General features: G+C 29.6%; 2 protein-coding genes, 1 long non-coding RNA gene and 1 pseudogene across 5 annotated transcripts; 1 reads left to right on the top strand and 3 right to left on the bottom strand.

Moving 5' to 3' along the window:
• Positions 1-43: 43 nt before the first annotated feature.
• Positions 44-8,937, bottom strand: LOC105149304 (uncharacterized). Its single transcript, XM_011061617.2, has 5 exons — positions 8,430-8,937; positions 5,250-5,706; positions 4,628-4,887; positions 3,843-4,383; positions 44-2,299 (listed from the first exon to the last, which is right to left on the bottom strand). The coding sequence occupies exons 1-5, from the start codon at positions 8,532-8,534 to the stop codon at positions 1,887-1,889; spliced, it is 1,776 nt and encodes a 591-aa protein (XP_011059919.1). The 5' UTR covers positions 8,535-8,937; the 3' UTR covers positions 44-1,886.
• Positions 8,938-9,551: 614 nt separating this feature from the next.
• LOC147907641 (uncharacterized) lies at positions 9,552-11,488 on the top strand. Its single transcript, XR_015547146.1, has 2 exons — positions 9,552-9,735; positions 11,196-11,488. It is a non-coding gene; the product is annotated as an uncharacterized LOC147907641 (long non-coding RNA).
• Positions 11,489-11,638: 150 nt separating this feature from the next.
• LOC105149302 (solute carrier family 12 member 9) lies at positions 11,639-17,045 on the bottom strand. Of its 3 annotated transcripts, XM_087412551.1 has the most exons (11): positions 16,538-17,045; positions 16,185-16,461; positions 15,974-16,108; positions 15,319-15,656; positions 15,008-15,221; positions 14,670-14,939; positions 14,360-14,567; positions 13,287-14,075; positions 12,752-13,174; positions 12,432-12,678; positions 11,639-12,282 (listed from the first exon to the last, which is right to left on the bottom strand). In XM_087412551.1, the coding sequence occupies exons 2-10, from the start codon at positions 16,450-16,452 to the stop codon at positions 12,480-12,482; spliced, it is 2,844 nt and encodes a 947-aa protein (XP_087268677.1). In that variant the 5' UTR covers positions 16,453-16,461; positions 16,538-17,045; the 3' UTR covers positions 11,639-12,282; positions 12,432-12,479. The 3 variants fall into 3 exon arrangements, with proteins under 3 accessions (XP_087268677.1, XP_011059918.1, XP_011059917.1); XM_011061616.2 differs by having other exon boundaries at positions 11,639-12,678; positions 16,653-17,045; XM_011061615.2 differs by having other exon boundaries at positions 11,639-12,678.
• A 708-nt stretch (positions 17,046-17,753) lies between these two features.
• LOC147907642 (uncharacterized) lies at positions 17,754-19,188 on the bottom strand (annotated as a pseudogene).
• Between the last annotated feature and the right edge of the window lie 1,796 nt (positions 19,189-20,984).

Raw genomic sequence — 20,984 nt, forward strand, 5'->3', positions numbered from 1 at the left:
TGTGAAAATACTAATTCTAAAAAATTCTAAACAAATTCATATGTAATTTTTCAGATATAAATATTTTATTTATTAATATCAATACAGATACACTGAATAGTTTATAACCTTAGTCCATTTATATATGCGTCATTTTATTATTATATATATATATATAAAAATATAGCCATATTATATTTGGAAATAAACAAAATTATCAAGGTTTCTTGTATGAATATGAATGATCCAATTAATTTCTTGCCTATATTTCTGAACAAGTGTGTAAGTACAAGTTGTTATAAAATGCATGCATTAATAGTATGTATTTGTCATGCATCAATAATATATTTTATTTACATTTTCATACATATAGTATACTATATTATATATTATATATGATTTCATATACTGTTAAGCATATATGAAAAGCAGTTCTTGATCTATCTTGTAACTAATGGAAAAAAACTCGGCACATTTTGAAACATGTGTGAAACAAATATTTAAAAAAATTTGAAACAAAACATCGATATACTTTACTTCAATACAGTCTTTTTGGCGAAAACTGCGCTATATTCTTATTCGCCTTTAATATCAGCTATACATAAAATTATGGAATTAGAGATAATTCATTTTTTTGTCATTTTCTATAATTTTTCATGAATAATTTACACATTGCATATATGAAATGATGTGACTCTCTTATACAGTACTATTCTAAAAATTTTTTTAAAAATGAATATCACATGTAGAAGTGTGATTGTGACACATACATATATAATATATCCATACGCGCAGATGTACACACGCATACAATTTTTCGATAATTTAATCACTAGTTTTTATTCTTTTTTTAATTAAAAAATACTAGCTATATATATAGATAGCGTGAAAGCCTCAATTAAATAGTGTTAAATCAAGCGTATACGTAAAACTGAATAAGAAATAAAACCAAAGATTGAAATTATTAGAGCTATTGTGAGAATCTTGTATGATTAATGTATCATGTCATATGATTATATCATGAGTTTATTATTTTCTATGATAAAAATTATTCGTACATGTGTGGATATATTTACACATACATACTAGTCATAATAATTGTAAATTATTTGTATCTATTTTACATCTCTATCAATTGTAGAGATATATTCATTTCATTTATCATTCAACATTAAAGTAGTAATAATATGTGTATAAATTTTATGTGTATATAATGTATATGTTTTAATTATTTACAAAAAGTTTCTTATCATTATTTTAAAATATCACTAATAATTGTAATCATAAAATTCTAAGAATAATAGTACTTATACTGCTTTTCACACATATAAATAAGTAAACATTTAATATCGTCTAATCCATAAAAATTCTTTAAAAATTTTGCACACAGAGCATTCTTCCTCCTTCCCTCTGCCAATTTACCACATATATTCTCCCATGTATATATGTGTATGAACCACATTTAGCGAACAAGAAAACGTTCTTACAAAAATGACTTTGACTGTGGCCGCCTGCGGTTCACAGTTTAACAGTTAACATTGTTAAATCAATTTATTAATAGATAATATCGTTGATTCGATGTCTGCTGAGAAATGTATATTGATTGCATTTAGAAAATACAATTGAACAATTGCCTTTTGAAAATGATTGTTATATTCATAGGTGGGTACTGTTTATTCGAAATAATTTGTATTCAATAGTTGCAAGACTATTACGTCTTTTGAATATAATTATGGTTTTTCATATAAAATTGTTTTGATAAAGTTGATTGTTAATATATTTTAAAACATTCAGAAAAAAAAACAAATTTTTTGCTGTTCTAATAATAAGATATATTTCTAATCGCTGTAAATTTGTAAGCCGAAAAAGATACTATTGTATCGTTGCAAAAGTAAACATCTTCCGTCTTACTTATCATGAGGCATCTTGATAAGAACTGTTCTAGTGCCTTCAGTATCAGAAATATTAATCTTGAGCTCGTTGGTAATAGTTTCGAGTTTATCCATTTTGACTGTCTTCTGTCCGCCTGGATTTGGCGGTGGCCATATATCATCCAATGGTGGTTCGATATATTGTTTCTTCGTCTTTGAGATGGCAAGATCTGGTTTTAAACCAAGCGTACCTCCCACATGATTTATAGAAGAGACGTATTTAGGAGTAGCTTCGCTGTCAATACGAGGACGTTTATAGAGAGGCATTTGTATTACTGGACTGTAATCGTGATCTAGAAGACCCTCGACCTCCTGCAACAACTCTTCACCATATTGCTGTAATTCTTCATCCATTAGCTGTTTCGTATATAATAAAGTTCTCGAGCGACCTAAAATTAAAATAATTGTTTACAATAGCAGCTCGATTATGATTATTATGATACAGCTTATGTTATTATTTCATCATTAACTATATACATGCAGTAAGAAAGTATTCATTAAGTATTTTAAATTCTATAATCTATTACACAAGAATACGAATAATTGCTTTTATATTAATGTGTTAAAATCGAAACTTTATAATTTTGAAAGATTATTAGATATATTCTCTCGCATGCTATTATTCAGATATATCAGCATTTTGAATATAGATTCCTAAATGAAAAACTTGGTCTGTGCTGGAAGCAGCTATTTCCATATAAAAAAACTGTATAGCACTATTATCTATCCTATATATTAAACATTTAGTGAAAAGTATAGAAAAATATCGATTAGTAATATCATAAAAAATGTAAAATATGAACACTTTTTTGAATGTATAACTTATCAAAAATTTAAAAAATTTATGAAATATTTTTATGAAATGAACAAAAAAACTTGAATATTTAAGATAAACATTTAAAATCGAATATACACATCTTTTCTTTTTTTACGTAAATCCGAAAATATCCGAAAATAAATTGAAAAGTAATATTTTTTATAATCAATTTTCATTGATAATAAAAAATACGCTTACTTTTTGGTTATTCATTATATTTATTCCTCTTTTTATTTGTCAATTTATTTTAATAGGAATGTCTACATAAATTATACGAAAAAAGTCTGAATAATAAATGAATCAGTGAAAGGATGAGTATTTTCCTGCTCCCCTTTAGAAAGTAGTAAAACAACTTCTTACTGATCCCATAAGCCTGTTACAGTTTTCACTGTTCTCATATGTGTATACAGATTTTTTATTATTAATTTTGAACAAGACGTTCAAAAGATTATCATTTTTGGAATTTGAAATAGGCACTTTTCTTAAATCAAATTTTCGTCTCTTTTCGAAATTTCTTCTTTTGGTTATTGTATTTCTTTATTTTATGCCAATTTTTTCTGCATCACATACATCGATGCAATGTTCAACTGTGACGAAATTCAAGAATATTTATTTATCAAATAGAATTTGCTACGCATGCAGTTCGATGCTGAAATATTCTATAATAAAATGAAATAAACACATGAAAGTTTTTTTTTTTCAAACAATAATAGTAATGTGTAGCAAACTTTATATATACAATATATATGTATGTACACTTCACATATTATATCTTTATAAATATATATATATATATATGTATATGCGAATTATACAATTTTATTTGCATTAAATATTTTTTAATTCACTAATATTTTAGTTTAAGCTTGAAAAAAATCTTGAATTACAGTTAATTTCATTTTCCATGCTGAATGTTACATAAAATTTTACAGATATTTTGATCAATAACTCCGATGTTATTATTGACATTTAATCTGTTTTATAGCTGTGTAAATAATGAATATCAGATAAGCATAAAAAAAGTTTTAAATCATCTAACAAAAAATATTTGCGAATATCGATACTCCTCAAGTTTATATTGAATTATAAATATGATATGTTATATAAGAACTTACCTGGGAGTGATGTTTTCTCTGGTTGTTCCTGTTCTTGTGTTAAATCGTTATTATTATTGTTGGAATGTGGTCGCAAGTTCGGTAAAGCGACAAGAGCTAACGAAAGCAACAAGACCATCAGACAAGTTGCCGGTTGGGCGCTCTTGTTGCCCTTTTGTATGAGCGCTTGTAGTCTCTTTAATTGGCCGGCCAAGCTCTGATTTTGCGATTGTAAAGCTTTTATTCGTTTCAGCAAAGTTATGTTCTCTTCTGTACACTGTTTGACGCGATCTTCCAAGCCGTCCACATATTCCTTTTTCCTCTTGCGAGAATCCTGCGCAGATATTTTATTACGAATCTTGCGTCTGATTCTCTTTAATTCACGTTCTTCGTGCTTTGTCAATGGATAATGACTAGGCAATGTAATGCCTTCTTTTTGCAATAATCGCTTTTCTTCTGCATTTAATTTTAATCGTGGATAAGTCGAGTCAGTTTCTGACGTTACTTCATCACTGGAATTGCAACCTTTATCACTGCTAGAATCCTCTTGTTTGATAGTCATCTAATTATAACACAAAAAAGGTCATTTTTAAAAACAGCATTAATATATATATATATATATATATATATATATATATATATATATCATTATTAGAAATATAACGTCGATATATTATAAATATAATTATGTGTGTTTTAATAAATATATTATAATTACGTAATTCAATACAATAGATACATACATAAATCAAGATTTCTTGATTAAAAAGTTTTTTTTTAGATATTACATTGCATATATTACATACCTGAATGGGTTTATTGATTATGTTTGCTTGATTGATCTTAAAGCCTTTCAAGTTTTTTGCTTGTGTTGTCATGATTTTAATAGTTCGGACTTCCTTCATATCTTTCAAACTCACTGGCAATAGGATAGATCGTGGATTACCGGAACCCATTGGAGTGACGCGTATCAATTGTCGAATATTTCGTTTTCCATTATACGTTAAATTGCGAATATTTACGGCATTCTCTTGTGGCGTAAGTTGAACTTGTTGTTTAGTTGAATCTATATAACATAAGAATCAACATATATTTTATCTTTTCATACAATTACAAAACAAACTTTCATGTAGAGAGATATTAGAGTAAAAAATAAAGTACTTTTAAAATTTAGAATTATAAAAAATGATTCATTTCAAAATTGAGAAACTTCAAATCAATGGCAGATTTATGTCAAACCGATAACATATCTTAAACATCGTAATCTATGTGAGATCTGAATATATTATTAAAGCTAAAATTGTATTAACGATTAGCCAAAATAATGATATGTTATTCAATGACATTGCCCGAACCTTAGGTTTAATATATCATACTAATACATGTCATAGATACTTATATGTTTCCTTGAATGCGATAAGATCTTACCGATATTAACAACCGGTTGTTCGGTAGCAACAGTAGTGCTCAAACTTGGCATAGTATTGTTTGGCGTTACAATAGCAACTAAAGATGGCTCGTAATCCATCTCTTCGGCCACATCGGTAATTGGTGAACCGATATTCGAGCTCACGACAGATTTGACAGAACTATCTACGCTGCCTAAAGACGGACTGACCGCAGCTTCAAAGTCCATAAAATCTTGCGGACTTTTCAAGTCAGAATTACCAATATCTTCTTCCTCATTATTGTCCGTTCTCGACAAATACGGACTCAATTGCTGTTCATAAGAAAGACTTAGCGCACTGGAGAGTCCACTGTCCGAGGAGGAGGATGTGACTGTTTCCATATCCTTCCCAATCAAATTGAAACCAAGTGAATCCTCCTCCATCTTCAAGATCGAGGCAAACAGATCATCATCGGAATTCATGGGGCATTCTTCTGTCTGAAATATTACATAGATATCGTTTGTGCCTAATATGTAATCTTTCAATAATAGATAATTTTATATATACTATATTAGCATAAAATTTACGCATAAATTCGACATTAGTCATTAAACCATTAAATCATGCGTACATCTTTTTTAGGTATCATTAATATATGCTTAGGATAAATCAGGAAAGGAGAAAAATAAATAAACAGAAACCTTGGCTTATGTAATCGAAATCAATACATGTTCCATTTCGTTTACAGAATTTTCGTATTCGAGATATTGGACTTATCATATGTATATTTTTCAGAGAAGCAAAATGATCAACAAGCAAATCTCTTCTTATCAAATCTCAATGCAATAAAGGTATTATCTAATGTATACATATAAATAATGACAAATAAACTGCTCAAATAATTTCTATTACTGATTTTATTAACTCTACGCGCGTGAAATGTAAAAATATTCTTGTTTTAGAAATCTATAATTTTACAAAGCGATTTTCTTATCAATCGAATGCTGCACAAATTGTTTCGTAATTAAAGAAGAACTTTTATCTGAAAGATACACAGACTATTATCAACCTTTTTTTAATTATACATCTTCAAAGAGCAATAAAAATTGAAGTTGAGAGATGTAAAATATATTTAATTACATTTTATAAAACTACGCGAGTAATGTAAAGTTAGTAATAATAATATATAAATATAGGAAAAAAGAAAGAATTATAAATTATTTTAAGTATTTTAATACATCGTATGGTTTGTGCGTGAAGAATTAAGAGTTGCGGTTACGAAGAATTCCGTAACATAACGGTACCCTTTTAAAGGTCATTCGCCGCGTGAAGACCGGGTTCTCAATTTCTGGTTCGACCGTACTCGAAAAGAAACGGAAAGACATCTTTCTTATTAATGAATCGTGTGCATATATTAACATTATCTCGGCGTTAAAAAAGCGCTTGTAAATTATTTGCGAACAGATTAGTTACGAATTTTTTTTTACGAATAGGAAGCGACTATGTATAAAGGAAAAAAATTGAAGCTTGTAATGCAGAATACTATAAAAAAATGCCGAGTAATGAAAATTATTCATACAAATAACGATCTATATACTGCGTTTCAAACATGTGACGCATCTGCCACGTGCTGATGCGTTTCTAATTACATTTGCATCATACGTGATGAACAAGAAAAATTTATTTTAAATCTTCAGTTGATTGTCGGTTGAGGAATGAAATAGATCGTATATTACTTATTTTAGCGACTTGGAACTGAGGTTATATGAGTAACCACGTGGGTAGCCGGCGCACCATATGTTATAAATATCACTGCATAAAATCGTCTCCGGAAGATAAATTATCCGTATCTGCAATATTATTTCTTGAACAATTCTTGACAAGAGATTCTACGATTTGGTTTTTAAAAGATTTTCACATTAATGTTATTATGCTCCAAGTGATATTGCAATTTTAGATGATAAGGTTTGACGATAGTGTAAAAAGTCTTTCAGATTCATAATTTCTGACAGAAATTTATTTATAACTTTACATAAACTGTATACAATGTAAGGAAAAATATTTCAAAAATTAAGACATATGTACATAAAATATATATATTTGTAATGTTCACACAGTATTTACAAAATTATGAGGAAAATTCCCTTTTTAATTCTGATAAAAATAATAGATTATCTATAATGAATTTAACTATGATATGGAAATAAAAACAATGTAAATTAACGACTATAAATATAAATAAATAAATATAAGGGTTGTATGCAAGTATGGACTGTAAGCACATGGCGTGTATACTTGTACCATATGTTAACATGAATTAAAATTTATTGATAAAATACATATATATGCAGTTTTTGATAATACAATCACCATTGTAAAGATCATTAAAGTTACGTTTTAAGCAGTTACAATAATTATTATTGAAGTAATTAATATTAAAACTCAGTCATTACAATTATTTGTTTTGACAGACATATGTTTAATAAAAAAAAAATTTAAACATGATTTACTTGACAAATTTGCAGAATTTTTTCGATACAGTTTCTGGTGTTTCTACAATTATATAGCCATATTGTGTGTACGCTCTGCTTTAGTTTTGTTGAAAAGATATAAATAGGTCATATTCGCAGTTATTTTTTTCAATTATTAAAAAAACTTTGAATAAACTAAACACTAGAAATAGAATGTGATAAAATATGTCGCCATAGGATTTTTTAGTAACTTTTTATATATTGTTAGAGTCCTCTATGAAATACAAAATTGTTGGTACCATTTTATCGAGATAAAATTTGAGATACAAGCAGATAATTTGATTATTGACTTATAAATAAATCTCACAACAGTAAATATCAATTTGTAATACTTTTTCTATTCTCATGGTGTATATCCAATCCAGAATTGCAAGAATTTTTTAAAATAATACTGCGACTATCTTTATACTTTTTTACATACAGTATACTCTGTAGTTACTCTAGTCCTATATATTGAGTTTAATGTCATAAATTTGTAATGTATATTATAATACTTAATAGATTATTATCAAATTAAGCAAATGAATTTCTAAACTAAACATATGTTTTTCTTCAGCATTACGAGAGAAGATATGGTTAAGTCTATTTTGAATGAAGATTAAAATAAACTGTCAAACATGAGCCACTCGTGGCACAGCAAGTGCATTAGAAACTTACAAATGGAATTATAGGCAAACCAGGAAACTTACCGTGATGACGTCGCCATAATTATGGTCAACTAGTAGCTCATCCTTAACGTCCTCTTTGAGAAACGTGTCCTCCAGCAAATCAAACAGATTCATGTCTGACGACATCACTATCTAATATATGAAATTCATACAGTTAGGACACTTTCTCACCATTTACGCTACTATTAAACGAAGCACTAATAATGAAATAGTTGTTAAACAATTCAGCATTTATAACGATATGTGATCATCACCGATTGACGTCAAGTCGTAAACGCGAAACAGCCCAATCTTGCTTCTTGCTTTTACTCTCGCCCCACCCTGTAGTACGTTTTTCGAGCACACACTTTGAACCGTTGAGAAATTTCGTTCAATACCTTCCGTACTTCGTCATATCGACATTCTCACATTTTCAACATTCAGAAATGTTGGCACGCGTAAATTGATGGAATCCTTTCCTACGAAAATACGGTGCAGTACCAAGCTGCCAACGTGGCATAGAGTCATTGATAAATATATATATATATATACACGTATCGTACAATTGTACATACATATACATTCATATACAACTGACGACTTACTGCGCCTGTCACAGGATGCAATTCACAAAGGTGCCTTTTCATGCTGACTCGACGCTCATTGGCTGCGTCCAGCGGACTCGCAGTTGAGTGAACGCTCGTTGCTATTGATGTATTCTTCCAGATCTAAAATGTTGATTGGACGATCTAAAAGAATACGCCAATAACAGTGAGTTCATTCAAATGTGAACACAGCTGTTTTCAGCGTCAATATAATAAATATAATATAAAGCCATGATCCGATCACTGAACTATGAATATAGTCAACGATGTTGCAAACTCTTTGAAGCGTTTTTTAATTGTCAGTTTGTAAAATTCTTTCTTCTAAGTGGTCCATTATATGCTTCAAAGCATTTGTAGCGAGACTTTGACCATAGCCAATACATAAATATACAATATATATATATATATATATATATATATATATATATATATATATATATATATATATACCGAAATGAGCATCTCCGCTGTGAAATATAGAAAATCGTGGTACCAATTGATCAGCGCTATTTTAATTTAGTCAATAAGAGCGAATCAGAAACTTTCAGGTGCTCATGCGCACTTACGTTTAGTATTCTTTAGTGAGACGTATATGTCAGCAAGATCATCGTGTGTGTGGAGTTATATTTGAAAGATTACTTTGAAAGATTATAAAATCGCGTGACTGTAAAATGTGCAAAGCATCATAAAGCGCTGTGTGCCTGGTGTGGGCAGAAAAGTAAAAAGGACATTCCATTTCATAGGTAAGAATTTTTATATTAAATATATCAATTCCTGCACACACGTGTTAACGATGTAGGATATGAAAAGTGTTATTAATGTTATTTTATTGAATGTACTAATAAAATTGAAGTGACATTAATTTTGTTTGCGTACCATTCATGTCCATATAGATTTCCAATGCATCGATCGATACATCGATCGCAGCGCGCGCATGAACGCTTCTGATTCGCTCAAATATCGTCCCAACTAAAATGGCGGCTGATCAATTGTGACCAATATAACCAATTGTGATGAATTTTCCTCGATGTTCATTTTAGTGTATATATCAATGGATCAGATGATCAGATTCATGCTGACAACGTTCATGAGCATCATTTGCCTTTGTTTAACAAATGTCTTGATAAACAATAAGGATAAAATGATTTTTAAGGACTACTTTCACTAAACTCCTATTAACTTAACAGGCCTAGTAATTTTGCAAGATTCCGACTAAAGCTGATGTTGGAGACAAAATGCAAAGAGAGAAATTATAAATATAGATTTGTAATACTGATTTATGTAACAAGATTTCTCTCTGGTAGCTATTTGTTAATAACTTATTTTTGTGTTCAATATAGTATGTAAAATTACAGTTAATTATAATTAGTGAAATATGTTTAACTCTTCAATTCATATTTTTTCTCCAACATCAGCTGCAGTTGGAATCCTGCAAAGTTGCTAGACCCGTTAAGTAATCGGAGCTTGGTGAAAATGATCCTAATGATCCTTGTGAGCGTGAATCGGACCGCGTAGGCCACGTGATAAAATTGATGAATATGAAGTGTCAATTTTGATCACGCGATTTACTTGACGCTAAAAATGAGCATCGAGAATCAGCATGAAAAGGTACCTTAATGCTGTAAATGCATCAACCAATGCATTAACCAATCAAAAGAAAGAATTTAGATGCATTTCGTTTTACGCATTTTATCCTTATTTTTCACAAAATATTAAAGAAAGATAAAATAATATTGGGTCATCTAAAAAATATCCACGGTTTTTTGTCACTAGATGTGTGTTGATGGTCATATATCTAATGACAAAGTACCGCGGATACTTTTTAGATGACCCAATATATTATGCACATCATGCGTAAAATGGAACGCAACCTTTTACAAATTAACCAATCAGAGAACGCTTTAAAGCCTTTGTAGAATAAAGTAAATCATACCTGAACGTACTAACAGACTACGCAGACGCCCTGCAGAATAAAAATTGGTAATTCAAACTTAACCAATCAGAACAAAACGGATTAAAATTGAACTTACTTAAAATTGAACGGATTAAAATTGACCTGATTGGTCAACATTGATCAAATTCTAATATTTAATTCGTAATTTTCAATCTCCAATGCGTACACGGGCTTAATAAACATGATAATTCAGTTTTGGCGCTCACGCATTATAAACTTCATTCTATTTTTATTATTCATTACTTGCAGAAAGAAAACAGGTGAAGGTCATAGTGCGTGAGCGCCGAAACTGAACGTATGTATTTATAACATTAATTACATACTGTGGCTGTGTTCGCTTTGTCACTCACAACGCTTTAAGCGTCGTTTCATCCTTGTTTATTAAATATTAAACAAATGTTCACAAGTGCTATAAGCATCAAAGCGAACACAGCCTACATCTACAGCACGAATAGTACTGGACAAAATGAAGTGTAACTTTGAACATTTCTACATTTATGTAAATACTCGCTGGTCCTAGCAGAGAACATAATAATGAATCAGGCAAAAAAGTTTCTTAGTTTACTTTACAATGATGATTACAAAAATTCCGTAAACATTCAAAATGCGTATTTTATTTCGTCCAGTACTGTACAAAATATTTGTAAATATTATTCCTTTTATTAGAAATAAATTTTATAATAACTCACTAATAATATTAATAAATTCGTATTTATTTAGATATTTATAATTATTACTGAATATTCAGATATGAAATGCGATATAAAAGAGCAATACAGCGATAATGTTTTATATATAGAATATATTAAGTTACATTATAATTAAATCCGAGCACGAATGTGATATAATTGGTAGCATACGAGATTGCTATGAGCATTGACCCAGAGATTTCGGGTTCGATTCTGCAGACAGATTCAAGAAATTTTCACGCGCTCATAGCTACCTCTTTGATGGTTGGCAAACCATCTAATGCCAAGAAAACTTCTCAAAAATTGCCGTTCGAAACCGGTGTTGTAGGTCTCATATGTCTCTGTGTACAATAACCTGCATGTGCACCAGAGGCATACGTACGAGAGGTAGGCCTTGTCCCAATTTGGGATGTTGCGCCATTGGATTGGATAAATTAAATCCGTTGATATATTTACAGTTTTAATTTTTGTTTATAGCAGTCATTTTTAAAAAATATTTATCTTCGAAGAATTTCTTACACAATACTTTTGTTATCACAGTAATAAATTTTAGTACTTACAATATTAAACTTTCTTTCGGACGTGATAAATTCTGTTAATCTTAAATCAATTCTTATTGCTTTGCTACGTTACTATCATTATATTCTCTAAAATAATTGTATTAATCGTTAATGAAATATAAATTACAGTTACAGTTGTTATATGAATTTAAGATTTTTTTTTTAAATGAGAAATAATAATTTAAAATATAATTATATAATTTAAGTTTATCTTCTCTTGTGTCTTCTTTTCTTACCAATGGAGAATATTTTAAACATTTCTCCTCATCTTTTCATACATTTTGTTATAAGGTAGTTGACGTAACAGCACTAACACCGTGTATTAAAACTGTCGGTGGTAAGTCAACAGTTAATTCTGTCAATGATTGTAGATACTGTCGATACATGTCATCCTCATCCCAAGTATTTGAAGCTGGCGGACCAGGCAAATAAATGAATGTTGTTGCAGTTTGAGAAGAATATTGCCGTATCAGTTGATTAACTCTGATAAATAAAATTAATAAATATTTTTCTCTTTGTAAAAAATTGTAGTTAAAGAATCAATTATAATGCTTACCCCAGTATATAAGCTCGGGACACGTTACTCAAAGCATTATTAGACTCTGTACTTGATTCGTATTGACTTTTTGGCTCAAGCAGAGGTCTACCCTTTAAACCTCGGATTTGCTCTCCCCATTCCGGAATTTTTTTAATCGATGCAGAAATTCTCAGCAAATTCAATGACTTTCGAATTCTGTGCTCATTCGAGATTCTCGGATATTCGTTCATTGAATTAGGAGAATCTGAGATACTTAGGCTTTCATTGCCACCCCCAGTTTCGCAATGGAACACTCTGAGATGTAAGTTTTTCCAACTGGGTACCATATTGATGATACATGCGAGTTGAAGCATGAATAATGACGTTGTATCGAATGGATCTTGATCGGTCGGTTGGAAAAAGTTGACCGGCCATACGTCAATATATTTCAAATTTGAGTTTCTAAAAGCAAATAAATAAATAAATACACATACACATACATATATATATATATATATATTGTATAATAATAGATGTTACAAATATTTTCGTGATAATATATATTTCTACTCACTTTGTCAACTGTGCTTTATTTAACAGATGAAAGTTTCTACATAGGCATAAATTCTTCTTCATTCTTAAAACATCCGAGCACATACCAACATATTGAACCGGATCTAGATTCTTTTCACCTGTTGCTTGTCTCAGAGGAAACACAGTGTTATTCGGAAGCGTTGTACTGTTTTCAAACATTGTTGTCGCGTACTGAGAATCTAAGAAGAAATTCTTCGGCGTTTCTTCATCATAAAATCCGAGAACGATCGTATTTGGTTTCATTGCACCCATACCAGACAATCTTATTAAATGTTGCATGCCTTCGCGCACTGTTTTTGTCACAGTCAATTCAATGAAAGCTTTAACTCTCATATGATCAACTAAACTCAACCAGTGCGGATATTCCTCGATTGTAGGATCGTTATTTTGACCATTAAATTTACCAACTTTTATGTGTCCAATAACATAAAGTCCTCCTTTTTTTAAATCATTCACAAAATCGATGAGAGGACAAGCGGAACGTGGACACGCAACCATCAATAACATTTGCGGACGCCAAAATTTAACATGATCTTTACGCGAATCCAACATTAACAAGTATTTTCTAACTTGATGGAATATTAATGCTTGAGATATACTACCCCATGGTGCGTTTTTACTCGGTGAAAATAAATGTAGCACAATGATCAATATTAAGCATAAAATTATACTACTGGAAGCATAAATACTATTAATTATGAACATCATTATCAGTGTTCCAAGAAGACCTATAGTTGCTGTGTGCCATGTAAAGTAATTAAATGTTGGCCTGAAAAGAGAGAGAAGGTTTAAATTTACTTATAAGGGACATATAATATTATATATATTAGGTGTTGGAATTAATTCGTAGCGTTTTTTAATGAAAGAATGTTATTTATTTCACATGAGCATTAAAAAATACATTAATGAAAGTACTTCCCATCACTTGTAAAACGAATTAATTCCAACACCTAATATATATATATATATATATATATATATATATATATATATATATATTATATATATATATATATATCGTAATAAAAATAATAAAAATGAATGTTTAAATACCTGAAGTTTGGTGCACTAGCAAGTTCCAATCCAAGACACGCAAGATTGGTAGCCAGATAACTTAACAGAAATAGTACCGAGTTAATTTGAGCAATAGTATTCAACGAGCCAATAAGCAAGATTGTTTGAACCAAAATCCATGAAGTTAATACCGCTGTTATTGGATTGCCGCGCCATGTACCTTGTATCACAAAATTTAATCCCGAACCTAGAAAAGGAATAAAATAGAGATATTTAATTTTATATATACATATAAATTAAATTTTAAAATTAAAAGAAATTAAATTTTTTATTGTCATTGATTACATACCGAATACATTATCTTTGGCTAATGCTTCCAATACTCTGCTAGAACCTATCAAATTGCTTAAACCAGCGCTAAATGTTGCAGTCAGAATGCCAACGGCGACAAATGGTGGCCACATATTGATTGGCATCATGTACATAAAGTTGTTTTGCAGTAAAAAACGGCTAGTAGTAGCAGCCGTCAGTACAGATAGTAAAATATAACATATAAACGTAAATAATACTGCAGATAATGTCCCACGTGGAATGTTCCGACCGGGATTTTTCAGCTCTCCTATTAATTGTCATATGACAATAATACATTACATAAAATGTAAAAATAAAAATAAAAGTTTTATTTACCGCTCATATTTGCTCCAGCCATTATCCCAGTTACACCACTAAACAATACACCAAAAACACTTGCAAAATCCGTCATTGTTCCTCCGCTCGAGTAATCAGCACTATAATTCGAATAGAGATTGTTTGAAAGTGTAGAAGACAAAAGACCCGTGTAACTTCCATTTACATGCTCTGTTACATTTTGTACCAATGTATTTGCATCTGGTATTGGTATCTAAAAGTACGATAAATATTTATTGATCAAAAATTCAAATAAAATGTTAAATATATAAATAAAATATTTTGTATATTTAGCTCATAAAAGTATTTACCTCTATTGCACCCTGAGTTAAAAAACTAATAAAAACACTAGCCAGACAGATACAAACAACTGCCAAAATTGCAACACTAGTTTTTGCAAACATTGCAGCTCCAATAAGACAAACTACAAGATTGGCAGTATTTAGTATAGAACAATATAAAAATCGCCACCATCGACCATCTGGGATGAGTCCAGTTTTGCCGCTCAAATAACCAGATGGACCAAAGTTTTCAACCAAACCCTCAGCACATCCAGAAATGCAAAGCGCACTGGATACTATATTGGCCAAGAAAAAGAGAGTGCCAATAGAGCCACCAAATTCAGGTCCTAATGTACGACTAATCATGACTGCATGTAAATTAATAGGAAAATATTTTTGATTTTTTATTAAACTTAATGCTTTCATTGTTATAAATAAAACAATATTTTATAATGTGTACAGAAAAATAAATTTCTCTACTATCATAACTTATATATTAATTATATCAAATATGTAAGCAAAGTAAACGAATCTGCTGATAAGCTATCTTGAAATGGTGAACTGGCATAGTTCGTCTATCTCTGTCAGATAAATAAAGAAAGATGAAGTTATAGAATGAATAGAGTTTATTTGATGGAAGTAATATGTAGCTAATACTATTGCTCAGAATAAAAAAAAAGGATACAGTAAGCGCCACCACCTTCTACAGCGCCATTGGTCGATATAGCACAGACAGATGCGACTGTGAATAATAAAATACCATATGCTATGATGAACTGAATTAATGTTACAAATAAACCTGCATTACCCACAATATATCCTGTAAAAATTACTAATTAGTATAATCAACAGATACTTATATTCTAGATATGAAACTTTTATAAAGAACAGCTTACCCATTCGTATGAAAACTAAGGCACTGAACATAGACAGTGTAACTGGGCTGAATACACCAGCAAAAGTTCCCAATGTACGAGTATTGTCCATACCAAGAGTACCAAACTCGACATAGCCATCTCCATCGGAATGTGACGTCCTTCCGATCTTAAAAATATTGCTTAGCCGTTGAAGCATATTTCTGCCATTGATCAAAGGAGCTTTTTCACTCGTAATCCTGATATGAACAGGTTCTGTGTTTGTCGAGCCAACTTCTGATGCGATCATCTTAAATCGCTGGATAAAAAATATAATATAAGTAATAATTTAAAACTACGTAACAGATTGTTTTTGAGGTAAATAAAAACTTTACATTTTACTCTCGTTAGTAACAACGTAACAGCTGACTGTATATGACGAAGAGGAAGAGGCGTTGTGTGAACATTTGGAGTAAAATTTACGCTCAATTGAACATAAAACACACTTACGCAACAAATTAGAGTAAATTTTCGGAATATCGTTCACCCAATACTTCACTTGTGCGTATAAGAAAATGTAAAAGAATATATATCTCACTTAGTCATACGATTATGATGTCACACATTAAACTGAACATTAACGTCAACACTGTAATGTCAAACTTGCTCTTCGAAGGTTAATAACCTTTCATTATATTTAACATATCGTATATGCCTTCGTGTTTAGTGTTGAAGTTAGGAATTTCCAGTTATGGTATATATATGAGATATTTATATAATTCATTTGATATCAAAACGATTAATTTGAGATGTCAACACACATATGATAAACAATTATTAAAATCTGATAAATAATTTTTTTGAGAGACACCAGTGAATGTGAAAACAGGTTGGTAAATATAAATTGTATACGTACTTATAATAAGGAAAAAATTCCCTATTATACATAGCTACATTCACGCAATTTAGTGATACTAAAAATTCCGCTAGATAGCGCAACATGATTTATTAAAGAAAATTTTAGTATCATAATAACATTCTTTGAGTTCTTTGCTAAATATTTTTCAAATATAACAAATTCGAATCATTTTGTGTCTATTAAAATTTAATTATTTATCGTATAAAGTTTAATGTATATCTACATACACATGTATGTAATAAAAGGCTAGAGCGTATAATAAATTAGAATTTTGTCATATTGCAATGAGACAATCGCGCGTTAACAATAATTGCATTCTTCAATCATTTTACATATTTCTGACATGATGAAGAAGCAGATGAAACTTAAACATCGGTAAGTAAATTTATCTACTAATTCAATAATTTAATGTGTGAACGTGCGCGTGTGTGTATAAATTTAATCAAACTCTCTTTTTTCAATTTTTATTAAACAAAAAAATAAAAAGTGCATACACACATATATAAATTCTATTTTTTTTTAATTACATATTTTGATATAATGTATATAATTACATTTTTTATTAATTAATTGTCTTTGTATGAATATTTCATATATATTGGGTTATCTAAAAAGTATCCGCGGTACTTTGTCACTAGATATATGACCATCAACACACATCTAGTGACAAAAAACCGCGGATACTTTTTAGATGACCCAATATATTTTTTTAATTTCCACTTTTTATATTTTGTTATAATTGAACTACTCATAAATATTTGTAACAAATGATTCATAATTTGTCATAATCGAGACAATTTCAATTCTCGCCATTTTCTTCTTCATCCTTTTGTTCGTCAAAAACAGCTTCTTTGTCTTCATATTGCTGTTATGCAAAACAAACAAATTTTATATATTTGTCAAAATAAAAATTAAGTATAATTTAACGATATCGATAAAATTTATGAGACATATTGTTCAGCATACTTTCAGTATCAATTCTTTCCCGATTAAAAACTCTAACTCGCGTTCTTTCTGCAGTATAGCTCGTTCCTCGTAAATCTAAAATACATAATATTGTGTGACTATTGTATAAAAAAAAATATTCTATAAAAATAATTCTTGTCTACTTACATTCTATTAAATATTCTTAATATATTCCATTAAAATATTTGTATCATTTTATGAATAAATTCCATGTAATCTTTTGTATCTTTTTTGAGAGCATTAATATTGTAACAAAAGAATTTTATATCTCAAAATTAACTGACTTTATAATGAAGTAGCCAATGGCCTAGATACTCCACAGGATCGGCCGGTTTCTTTGTTATAATTTCACAAAGAGCTTGGATCAAAGGTTTGCTGAAGATTCTTTTTAAATAGATGTTATTCGATGACAATTGTTCGTGCAGACTATTAGACGATAAACTGCCAGATGTAGAATTAATAATAGAATCATTGCTTTTATTGATTTTAATCTTTGCTTGCCATAGATCTTGTAAATTGTTGATGTCGTCCTCACTTAAATTCAGAGTTTTTAAAAGTCTGAAAAAGGATTAGGAAAAGAAAATAGAAAAAATTGCCATCAATTTCTTTTTAATATACTTATCATATTGTATTTAGTATTTTATATATTCTTTTCAATATTTTATATATTTTATTAATACAACGTACGACAATAAAATTTATTTTACAACATTTTGATTATAAATTTTAATTCTGAATATGAAGAATGTCTAAATCTAAAATATCGATTCCAGTTAACCTGATATGTTCATCCGTAAGACCAATATTAATCAATGTCTCGATAAGATTTTCATCCAAATCTTTCTCATGCAAAAATGTCGCGATTTTTTCATCTACTTCTTCGTCTTTTTTAGTCTCTTTTATATTCTCAATTACTTGTATGTCTTCTATCGATTTTTCTTTCACCTGATTTTCCTGCTCATATATTATGTCTTCTTGTTGTTTCTCCAAAAACATATTATCATTAATTTCTTCCATTTTTCTATCAACTTCTCCCACAACACATTCTCAAGTAAAAAAAGTTTATTTTAAAGATTTTGGATCTAAGTTCTCGTTTTGTAATACATCTAATCATAATTGCATGATTATGTTCCAAATCGGTAATATTCCTGTGAATGCGCAATAAGCAACCAATCAAATTTTGGTTCAAATAAACAATATAACAATATTATTTTTTGATATCATATAAAAAAATTACAGTTTGTGAAATTATAGAAAAATTGCTTTTTTATATATCATGATAGTTATATTGCACATCTATTTCAGATTTTATAATAATTTAAATATTCTCACAAAAACATTTTCCGATTCATGGGTGCATTTGGATCTAAGTTTGGTTAACTGTTTCGATATATGCTACAGCTATTATATTTGTTTCCTTACATATTCATATGTGATTAATTGTAAAATGATTATGGTGAAAAGTTGAAATGAAAAACGTATTTAAAAAATAATTTTATTACATTTTAATTTCATTCTTATTTCAAGTCATCGAATGAAATTTTGTGCAAGCCACGCAGATGCATATTCGGCTGATTTTCTTACGCTCTCACTTATATGCGACACTAAAATCGAAAAAATCGGATGGGTTAACGTGGCGAGGTCTTCATCGCGTTTAACAAACGGATCTTCCTGCACTTAAATTTGCATAGTTACCGAGCCATTTACCGTATATATATATATATATATATATATATATACGTTGGAGTCACGTATTCGCGCATCGAGAGAAGGGTCTCAATTTCTGACCATTGTTATATAAGAATTAGTGCGACGCGTTTTTACGCGGTCTTTATAATTTATGTACTTTTCAAGTTGTGCATTTTTATGCGTAACAACTTCCTTTTTTAATATGATTTAGCAAATACGACAAACATTCTTCATTTAAACAAGTCACTTTTAGAGTTAACAATTTCATTGTCACACTTTTTATAAAGCATCTCGCAGATATCTATAATCGCGTTCCACAATTCATTTCTAATGTTATTATTCATGTTCGTTTATTCTATCGCATACTTGAATCGGGGAAAATAGGTCATCCAGAGTGCTTTATTAAAGTATCGCGAATCATTTCGTAATTCGACTGAGAAAAGCATACATACGTGATAAAGAAATCGTATTTCTATCAATTACTTCTCGATAACAAAAGAAAAATTATATGATTTATAAAATATTCTTGATATATTGAATGAAAACTTATTTTATTGATTAATATTAGCTTTGTGTAGGAATTTAAAATACTTTATTGTAATAAAAATTAGTGTAATAATTTATGAAGAATGTAATATAATTTTCTTCTCTTTATTTATTAACAATTCCATCCTAGTAGGTCAATCATCAAAGGTGAGATCTGATGAAAGATGAAAAGATAAAAGATCCTTTGCTGTAAACTTTTTGTATCATCGAGATAATCTCATAATTATTTTCAATAGCGAGATTGCTCTTGAAAGCCAGCTCCATTATGCTTGTACACAATACTCAACTTATAGAATAATAAAGAGAGGGAGAAAGAAGTCTAATGATTTTAAAAGATTCACAAGATCCATCTCAAGGTGCTGATACGCAACGATATTTTATTTTGTGGATTTATTTTGTGAATTTCTTCGAAATTCATTAATATTGCAGTATGTAAAAAATTTGTTTTTCTCACATTTTTTTTCCCTCAGATTCTATCAATTATAAAAAGTTCGTCTATCACGAATATTACGAACTGAATAAAGTTGCACGATAAGTACTATCTTATCAGTTTGGCGATGTAATCAGTATAGAATTGAATCGAGATATAGTATGGGATAAATCGTTTGCATCTGACAATTGATAATAGGTTTCTTGTAATTATGAAATGAATTAAGCATCATGAAGTTAAAATAAAGTAATTGGAATTTGATTTCTTTCAAACACACGCGTGCTGTTAATTA

Source organism: Acromyrmex echinatior, chromosome 13 (genome assembly GCF_024713525.1).
Source record: "Acromyrmex echinatior isolate Ae372 chromosome 13, ASM2471352v2, whole genome shotgun sequence".
In the NCBI taxonomy this organism is placed as follows: Eukaryota; Metazoa; Arthropoda; class Insecta; order Hymenoptera; family Formicidae; genus Acromyrmex; species Acromyrmex echinatior.

What these genes read in the sequence shown, in the direction of transcription:
- LOC105149302 (XM_011061616.2), bottom strand. Translation starts at nt 16,452, where the DNA reads ATGATCGCATCAGAAGTTGGCTCGACAAACACAGAACCTGTTCATATC. An exon ending in TAACTCAGGGTGCAATAGAG is followed by an intron (nt 15,222 to 15,318) that starts GTAAATACTTTT and finishes TCGTACTTTTAG; the next exon opens with ATACCAATACCAGATGCAAA. An exon ending in GGCTGGAGCAAATATGAGCG is followed by an intron (nt 14,940 to 15,007) that starts GTAAATAAAACT and finishes GACAATTAATAG; the next exon opens with GAGAGCTGAAAAATCCCGGT.
- LOC105149304 (XM_011061617.2), bottom strand. Translation starts at nt 8,534, where the DNA reads ATGTCGTCAGACATGAATCTGTTTGATTTGCTGGAGGACACGTTTCTC. An exon ending in ATTATGGCGACGTCATCACG is followed by an intron (nt 5,707 to 8,429) that starts GTAAGTTTCCTG and finishes GTAATATTTCAG; the next exon opens with ACAGAAGAATGCCCCATGAA. An exon ending in ACAACCGGTTGTTAATATCG is followed by an intron (nt 4,888 to 5,249) that starts GTAAGATCTTAT and finishes TATGTTATATAG; the next exon opens with ATTCAACTAAACAACAAGTT.